Genomic DNA, 9,253 nt, shown 5'->3' on the forward strand with positions numbered 1-9,253 from the left:
TGACTTGATTACTTTAAATAACGATTGTAACGATTGTATCGATATTTTCAGGGGGTAGGGCGGCTAATATAGATCATCGTTGCATGTGAGACCTCAAAATGCCCCTCCAAGACCTCAAAAATAATTCCCAGTCCTTCGCTCACCCCTTTCCTCAAATCTTTACATCTATAAGCATTACAAAATCTAGAAAAACCCCAAAAAGTTGTTCGATATTTTGTTTTTTGAAATGAAACCTCGGTGTGGTTTCGAACCGAACATTATTATTTTTTGTTTGTTTGTTCAAATGTTGCCAATTGCAAAAATACTCCAAGTGTTATAGTACCATATATATGTACCATATATATATGGAAAATGGAATATATTTAATGAGAACGGAATTAGGATGCGAAATATCTAGGATTCTAAAGAATATATAATGTCTCTCTTTCTCTATATACATATATAAACGCGAGTATATAGATGAAAAAACTTATGAAAGAAATTTACTTTGCAAGTAGTAGTTCTCATCTTGAATTAAATGAAAATATTAATCGTCCTACGGGAATTAGAATATATATAAATATATATATATATATATATATATAGTATATGTATAGTATGCATCATACCTAACGAATATTGTTGAACGATGACCATTTAATTGGAAAAAAAAGAAAATAGAGGGAGATCGATCCGAAAAATATATATATACATATATATGTTATTAACAAAAAAAGGTAAACCAGCCCACGATGAAACGCTAAACGTTTTTGTAGCTTTAGAATTTAAGACGAACAACCAAAACAAAAACGAAAAAAATCGACAAAATCGAAAAACAAAAATCGTAAATCGTAAATCGAAAATCGAAAATCAATAGAACGAGCATTAAATGTCAACACCAAATAATTTCTAATTGAAAAAAAACCAACAAACTTGTTGTAAATGTTGAAGCAAATCTATGTGTATGTGAGTTAGGAAACAATTAGCAAAAAAAAAAACACTTAAAAAATCGAAAAAGATAACGAAAATGCGATAACGATAACGATAACGAACCAGAAACCGAAAACAAAATACCAAAGTGAAGCCATTTAAAAAACAAAAAAATAAAAGAGAAATGCAAAGAAAGCTGTTTGAAAACTAATATCGATAATATCGATAGTCGCGAAATATTGACGATATATTCAACATTTTTGGGTGTCTGCTATTTGAAAGAAAACAAATTATATTATTGAATAAACCGTATTACAAATAATCTTTCGAAAATTGTGTCCTTGTTTTAATGGGGAAATGGCATTTAAAGAAAAGATTTGGGAGGGGAATAAGGGCAAACTTTGAACTTAAAAACTATCGATTATTCGATATTTTTATTCCTTGTTTTAAAAATTATTCAAGAACTTTAAAATATAAATCTTATTACATTAATAAACAAAATGGAACTATTTTAAAATTTGAAGAAAACAAAAGAGTTTGAGCTTTGAACTATCGATTTAAAACTATCGATTATCGATAAATAAAATTAAACTTTTTTTCTTATTGTTTTAAATGTTTTTTATTGTTTAATGTTTAAAAACCATGTTTAATATAGCAAAAAGACGAAAATTAAAATTGGCTTTCATTTCGTCTCTGGAATTTGTCTGAAATTCGCCAACAGCTGAAAATGAAAAGTAACAGGCGGGCAGGAAAATCAACAAGTGGCCAGTCCTCTACCTAGTGACGTATAGAAATTGGAAATCGTTACATCAATCGGAAGAGAGATGGCTAGCCAGTGGAAGGGGGGGTGGGGGCGGGTGGCTAGCCAATGAGAGAGCGGCTTGATGTGTAAGCTTCGTAACTTTCATTCAGCTTAACCGTTACTTCAAAACAAAATAAAGTGAGACAGATGATGGGTGAAATGCATCGGCCCACGCTCACCAAGTGAGTGAGAGTAGTACCGTCCGAATTACCTGTTCCGGTGTTCTGTTCGCCTGGTATTTCCAGTACACTTCAAAGTAAATTTTCAACATTTTGGCATAAATTTAACAATATTTTTTTATAATAAAAAAATTGTTTAAGTTTATTGCCAGTTGAAAGCTACCAAGCAGGCAGGAAAAATAAATGGCATAACTTATTTTTAAGAATGAATTGTACGAGTGTGTGAGTGTGTGTGTGTGTGAGTGCCCCCGAAAGTATGCAATGCTTTGGCATGCAACATTTTCTATGCATTTTCCTCGAGTGTAATCCCCAAAAAGAAAACAAATATATATATTTTTTAATATTCACAATTAAACACTATTCAGTGACTTTTTATTTTGTTCAGCAGTTTTAAAAAAAAAAATTGGTTTTGTAAAAAAAATGTATAATTAAATATTACATTATAATAATAATTGAATTCATAGAACCTTCTGGACAAAGAATTTCTTTAAAATAATTGCATTTGAAGTATGTATAATCATATATATATATATATATCAGATGGTGAGCTTAACGGTTAACCCTACTACCTAGTTAGACTCCAAGAATGAATAAATTAATGAATTATTCCAGGCTTTCGATCCCTAATCCTAGCCAGGATTGCTATGCCTATAAAAGATTGCGAAGTAAAGCGATATCTGTACAATTTTTGTTGATGGTATATGATGTATGATGAGTGGTAGTCCCCCCTCTCAAGGTCACTCCCCTGTCCAAGATTTGGAATCAGATTCCGAATTAGACTGGATGAACTCGATCCACGGCTATTGCTCCTCCTCCAGCCTAAGGTCGTGGCAGAGGCGTGTGGTCAGGTCGAAGCACAGGTGGCTGCCACCGCTACTGTCCTCCGACTCGGGGGGTGGTGTGGCCGCGGGCGAGGGAGCTGCCAAACGGAGCAGGGCCACCGGCGAGTACGGTGGCGGTGTAATCGAATACGACGGCGATAGCATCAGCCGACACTATTGAGTCACTCCAGCCTCCTTGCCGCCCGCCTCGCCGGCTGGAGGAGGCGGCACCTCCTTCATGGACTCCACCTTGGCCACGATCTTGAGGGCGGGGCCCAGCTTCATGCCCATGGCGCTCACCAGATGGTTCTCCTTGAGCAGCAGCAGCGCCTGTCCGTCGATCTCCTGCTGGATGAAGTCGTCCACGTAGTCCTGGCAGCCGGTCAGCTCGCGGATGAAGTTGCTCACCTCGTCCACCGTCCAGCTACTAATCGGAGGTCGGTCGGGTGGCGCGCCATTCGTCATCGACGAGGATATGGCAGGAGTCGCCAGAGTAACCACGCCGGCGGGAGCTATCGGAGCCAGAGGAACAGGTGCCGCCATGTCCATTGGCACGAAGGACTCCAGGCCCAGGGCAATGGGAGTGGGTGGCATCAGCACTGGGAGCGGCAGGACCGGCACCTCCACCGGCGCCGGCTGCAGGGCCTCGGCCTGCATCTTCGCCTCCGCCATGGCCTCGTCCAGTTTGTCCACCAGAGCCATGGCATCCACGGCGACTATGCCGCCGGTGCCAAGTCCATTGGTCTCCATGGCGCTGACGACTCCGTTCTTCGCCTGACGGGCACATGCCGGCGAGCAGAAGCGCTTCTTCTTCAGCTTGGTCTTGTGCTCCAGCTTGCCGCACTGCTCGCAGGCCACGATGTCCGCCGGAGGGGGCGTGGCGCTGGCAATTCCGCTCGGCTTGATGTCCTCCTGCATGGCGGCCTTTTTCTCTGCGGGAATAGATGGAGGAGCGGGTAAGTGGACGGTCAGAGGAAACAAGTAGCAGGAATACTCACTGGGAGGCTCGTCCTGGATGTCCTTGTCGGCGTAGCGCTGCCGGGTGACTGGGAAGGGCTCGTTGGCCTCCTGGATGATGAACCCGTCGATGACGTGGGTCAGCGTGTTCGGCTTGATCAACGCCTTGGGCAGATCCTTGCCTCCATTGAGGCTGCTGGTCGTGGTGGTGGTGGTGATGGCGCAGCTGGTGGTGGTAGTGGTGCTAGTGGTGGTAACCGTGCTGCTGCCCGTGCTCCGAGCCAGACCAATGCCGTTGGAGACGGTGGATGTGGTGGGGGTGGACGTGGTGGTCGTTCCACTGGTGGCAGTGGACACCTTCACCTCCTCCTTGCCGCCGGGAGTGCTGCTCCTCTGCTTGCTGGTGGGTGTGAGGTTCGAGGTGGGAGTAGCGCACTTGGAGGGCGTGGACCCGACCTCGGGGGCTTCTCCGTTCGGCAGAGCTTCTCCGGTGGAACTGCTCGCCTCCGCGGAGGCACTTCCATTCGCAGGAGTGCCGGATTTAGAGTCCTGGCCAGCGACGGGCGTCATCGGAGAGTCAATGGGAACCAGCGTGGCCGTGGGAGTCTTCGAGGGGGTGTCCTTGGTGGGCGTCGCTGGGTGACTGCCCCCCACTCCGCCCGCTCCGCTGCTGGCACTGCTCAGGGCGACCAGCTGGCCAGTGGAGGGCGTCACCGCCGTACTCGTCACCGAAACCGTCACTGGGGGAGCTGTGGAAAGGTGCCCCACCGTGGCGTTCATCATGGAGGTCATGGCCAGGATGGGATTGGTGTTCTGGGTGAGTGTGCCTGTTCCCTGCGACTGCTGCTGCTGCTGCTGTTGTTGTTGTTGCTGCTGCTGCTGAGTCGCTGCCGCAATGCTGGCGGAGAGGAGCTGCTGTTGCTGCTGCTGGAGCTGTGCCTGAGCCTGCGCCTGTGCTTGGGCCTGAGCTTGCGCCTGGGCCTGGGCCTGGGCCTGTGCCTGCTGAAGAGTCGTCACCGTGCTGCTGGTGACCAGGGGAGTGGTGCTCTGGTTGGAAATGGTCACGACGCTGCTGGTGGGCAGCGAGGAGCTAGCTGTGGCCAACTTGCTGGTCTGGAAGAGGGTCCCAGATGCGGAGAGCGCCGCCTGCAGGGCACTGGAGGTGGCTATTCCCGAGGGCGTGGTCGTCGAGGACACCGAGAAGGGCACACTACTCAACTGCAGCTGCCCGGACTGCCCCGACTGCTGGCCAGTGGCGCCTCCCGTTTGCTGCACCACGATCTGCTGTATGATGTTATGTTGCTGCTGCTGCTGCTCCCGTTGGTGTTGCTGCTGCTGCGCCTGCTGCTGGAGTTGCTGTTGCTGCAACTGCTGCTGTAACATCTGCTGCTGCTGCTGCGTGATGAACGCATTCGTTGACACCTGGAGGATCTGCTGGGCCTGCTGCTGCTGCGCCTGGACTTGCTGCTGTTGCTGCTGCTGCTGGTCCCGCTGCTGTTGCTGCGCCACCGCCACAGCCTGCTGCTGCTGAGCCGCCACCTGCTGCTGCTGCTGGGAGACTTGCTGCTGCTGCTGCTGTTGCATCTGTATGGCCGCCAGTTGCTGCTGCAGCATTTGCTGTTGCAACAGTTGCTGCTTCTGGATGAGCTGCAGCTGCTGCTGCTGCTTCTCCACTCCGGCCGCAGTGGCGGCATGCAGGGTCTGGCCATTCTGGAGCGTAATGGGAGTGCCCGTCGTGCTCATTACCACCATTCTGGAAGAGATTAGAGGGTTAGATGATGCGGATGAGGATTGGGATTCAGCTTCCACTTACTTGTTGCCCGCGGAGTTGACCACCTGCTGGAGATTGGCCGCCGCCACCGCCTGCTGCTGCTGCACTGTGGCCAGGTGACCCACCACCTTGTTCTGACCCGCCACCTGCCCGTTCTCCGTCTTCAGGGTGGGCAGGGCCGGGCGCACCGGCGTCTGCTTGGTCCGCATCTTGGCCTTCAGCAGGCTCTGGTTCTGGGCCGTCTGGGTGGAGACGGAGCTGGCCGGACGCACCTGGGTGCCGTTGTGGGGCATCACGGGAGCCCCTGCTCGGAGGGCCGTCAGCTGCTGCTGCTGCTGCTGCAACTGGGCAGTGGCCACCGCCAGCTGCTGCTGCTGCGCCTGGTTGCTGTTCCCCGCCTGCTGCTGCTTCGGAGCCAGTGCGTCCAGCTGGGTGCGCGCCTTGGTCGGAGTCTGTGTCACATTGCACTGGATGATCTCTGCAAGGGAAGGGGTGGTTAGTAGCCACTCAGTAATCCTCAGATTACAAGCCAATCTTACGGTTCTGCTGCGTCTGGAGCGTCTGCGTCGTCGGCTGCTGAATGAACATCCCCGACGTGCCGTCCGGCTGCCCCCTCAGGATGATGGGATTGGAACCGAAGGGCTGGAGTCCGGCGCCGTTCTGCCAGAACCACGGGATCTGCATCTGCTGCGCCTGGCCGGGATTCAGGAGCTGGGCCGCCTGCACCGACTGGGCCACCCCCGGGAGGGTGGACTGCGAGACCTGGACGCACTGCTGCGTGGTCTGGGTGGTCTGCTGCTGCTGCTGCTGGACCTGCTGCACCTGTTGGGCCTGGGTGGCACCTCCTTGTCCCACACCCACTCCTGCTCCGCCGGCTGTGGCCTGCACGGTGCTACTCGTGGTGGTCACCTTCTGGACCACCTTCTGGGCCAGCTTGCCCTGCGCGTCCACGCCCACCTTGGCGAGGGCGGCCGTCAGCTGCTGCTGTTGCTGCTGCTGCGTGAGTTGTTGCTGTTGTTGTTGTTGCTGTTGCTGCTGCTGCTGCTGCGAGAGCTGCTGCTGGGCGGCGGCCATCGACTGGAGGAGGTTCTGCTGCTGCTGGGGGGAGTGGGAGATGACGTTCACGGGCGAGATGAGCAGCGTCTGGGGCGACTGGTTGTGGGTGGAGGTGGGATGGATGGAGGGGAGCGAAGGGATGCAGGAGGCGTAGGCTCCTCCTGCGAAGCCAGCTTGGCCCGCCGCCTGGATCATCTGCTTGGCGTTCTGGGTGGTGGTGGCGATCATCTGGGGGGCATTGCCCTGAAATGGTTTCCCCGCCGTTATCACCTGGATGGGCTGCTGCCCGAGGCTGCCCGGATGAAGCAGGTTCCCGGATACGAACATCTGCGGGTAGAGGAACTGTGTGGAGGGCTGCATCAACTGGACAGCCCGGCCCTGGGCCCAGTCCCCGCCCACTCCGCCGGCGGTCAGCTGCATGGGCGACATGGTGCTGATGGCAGTGGACTGCTGCTGCTGGGCATTCTGGGCATTGGCAGGACTAGGTGCTCCACCGGCCGCTCCACCGCCTCCCGCTGCCGCGCCACCTGCTCCTCCAGCCGCCCCGCTGGCCGCATCGGAGAGCTGCTGCTGCAGTTGCATCTGCTGCTGGACGTCCAGGATGTTGGCGGCATGTTTCAGTTCTGCACCGGTGGCGCCACCGCCCGCGCTGGGAAACTCCTGCTTCACCTGAATGGCATACGGATTGTTGGCGTACAACTGCTGCAGCTGCTCCGGGGAGATCTGCAGCGGCACCGTGGCGGTGGTCGCCACCTGTTGTGCGGGACTCTGTGACTTCTCCAGTGTGTGGCTGCGTCGCGTCGAGTTGGGAGTACTTGGCGCACTCAATATATTCCTCAGCAAGGGATGGCGTCGCTTCGAGGTCGGTGTTCCGGCAACGGAGGATGTCCGGCTGCTGGGACTCGAGTCCTCGTCGAAGTTGATGCCCGCTTTCTGGGCAAGGGTCTCCAAGCACTTGAGCGGTCTTCCTCCGGATGGTTCCTCCCGGATATTCGATGTGTCCTTTAGTGGGGATGCTGTTACGGCTGCCGATTCTGGTCCTGGTTCTGGTTCGGAGGCAGGTTCAGTCTCCGCGCCCGCTCTGGATACGAAAAAGAGAGCAAAGAGAAGAAACGAATAAGTAAGTAAGCGTGATAAGGGGAAGTAAACAGACGGACACACTTGGGGCGTCTCCGAGTACGTGAGGCATGCTTCATCTTGTTTTCTTTTTTTTTTTGTTTTTTTTTTTTAGTATCTTTTAATATTTTATCACCGAAACCACAAACATAAAAAAAAAAGTAAAAAAGCAAACAGGTTGGCAGCCCTCCGAAAATTTCTCTCCCCAACAGAGAGGGGGGAGAAGACAGAAAAAATGCAATGCACTGAGAGAAAATAATATGCCAGGGGTTTCTTTATTGAAATTATTAAAAACAAACAAAAATTAAAAACTTTCCACTAAGAATACTAAAATATTTAAATTTTTTTATAATTTGTATTTATAAAAAGAAAGTTCTCTTTTTTTTTCTCTCTCTGTAAAAGAAAAGTGAGAAAGAAAATGGCAAAGAGAGTGGGTTCCTGGGAAAACGAGACAAGACACATACGAGATCATTGAGAAAGACAAAGACAGAGGCGGATGGCCAAGAAAGCGAAAACGAAAACAAACTTTGAAAATTAAAACGGTAGTGAGTAGTGAGAGAGAGTGACATTACAGAACGGAATGTATCTCATTTCGCTGATCATTCACACAGTAAATAAAATATGAGAGAGTGACCTCTCATCTCTCAGTATACATTTTTCTGTTTATTTTATTTATCCATTTACCGAAATTGATAAAAATTTCGTTTTTCCATTTATTTATAAATAAAATATCAAACACAATCATTTTTTATTTATAATGCATTTTTAATAGGGATGTCCCACATAACACTGACCCAATAAGTGGTCTCTTATTCTATGGGGGTCACCTCTCTTTTGGAGGGCTGCTCTCTTTTTTCGGACTCTTCCTCTTTGTAATTATCCTTCTCGGCACTTTAGAGTGGGAGTGACCTTTATTTATGGACAGCCGAATTGTAATCCCCCGCCCCTCCCCCTTTCCCTCCTTTTAGAGTGCTCCCACGGGGTTACGGTTCAGAGACCTTGGGGTCTGGTTCTTCCAAAAAAAAAAAAAAAATACTAACAGTTGCTATTCCCATGTCCTGCAGGAGTAACAAATGGTTTCAGGTTCGATTTCACGCACAGAATCCCTTTCCAACAACCGGAGAGGAGGGTTGGTGGGGAGGGGTAGGGGAGGGAAAGGCACAAAAGCTTGAGGGTAAGGTTCGGGTTTAAAGGCGGGTGGGCGGTCCGCCGGGGGTTGATTCCCAGCCATGGGGTTGTTGCTGCTGTTGCTGCTAGTGGGTGTTGTTGTTGTTGTACTGTATTGTACATGTTCCCATGTTGTAGTGGTGTTTGTTTGTTCCAAGAGAGAGAGAGAAGGAGAGAGAGAGTGTGTCAAGGGGAGGGGGAGGACGGAATCAAGCTAGACGGCCTGCCAGACGCATCCTCCTCGACATCTCCGGCGGCCAACGTTCAGCAACATGCAACTCCAAGACTGGTTTCTTGCCACCACTTTTTCAGAGTGTATGTGTGTGTGTGTGTGTGTGTGAGCTCGGGTGTCGTGTGTCTGCAACAGAGGCTGAGTGCCTTCCAGAGGCTCTTTCTTGCAACAATGCCACAGCCATCATTAATATGATTTTCCCTTCAACCGAATTGAGTTGCAAGCAGCATTGCCACGGGGGTG

General features: G+C 50.4%; 1 protein-coding gene across 2 annotated transcripts; it reads right to left on the minus strand.

Moving 5' to 3' along the window:
• Positions 1 to 2,219: 2,219 nt before the first annotated feature.
• On the minus strand, positions 2,220 to 7,756 carry ph-d (polyhomeotic distal). Of its 2 annotated transcripts, none has more exons than XM_017251088.3 (5): positions 7,657 to 7,756; positions 5,979 to 7,576; positions 5,482 to 5,917; positions 3,710 to 5,421; positions 2,220 to 3,643 (listed from the first exon to the last, which is right to left on the minus strand). In XM_017251088.3, exons 1-5 carry the CDS (start codon positions 7,689 to 7,691, stop codon positions 2,886 to 2,888), a joined length of 4,539 nt encoding a protein of 1,512 aa, XP_017106577.2. In that variant the 5' UTR covers positions 7,692 to 7,756; the 3' UTR covers positions 2,220 to 2,885. The 2 variants fall into 2 exon arrangements, with proteins under 2 accessions (XP_017106577.2, XP_070133543.1); XM_070277442.1 differs by having other exon boundaries at positions 7,653 to 7,699.
• Between the last annotated feature and the right edge of the window lie 1,497 nt (positions 7,757 to 9,253).

Source organism: Drosophila bipectinata, chromosome XL (genome assembly GCF_030179905.1).
Source record: "Drosophila bipectinata strain 14024-0381.07 chromosome XL, DbipHiC1v2, whole genome shotgun sequence".
NCBI lineage: Eukaryota > Metazoa > Arthropoda > Insecta > Diptera > Drosophilidae > Drosophila > Drosophila bipectinata.

Excerpts from the sequence above, each read along its gene's own strand:
- ph-d (XM_017251088.3), bottom strand. The coding sequence starts at position 7,691 with ATGAAGCATGCCTCACGTACTCGGAGACGCCCCAA. Across the intron at positions 7,577-7,656 it reads CGTACTCGGAGACGCCCCAA|AGCGGGCGCGGAGACTGAAC; the intron begins GTGTGTCCGTCT and ends TTTCGTATCCAG. Across the intron at positions 3,644-3,709 it reads CATCCAGGACGAGCCTCCCA|AGAAAAAGGCCGCCATGCAG; the intron begins GTGAGTATTCCT and ends CTATTCCCGCAG.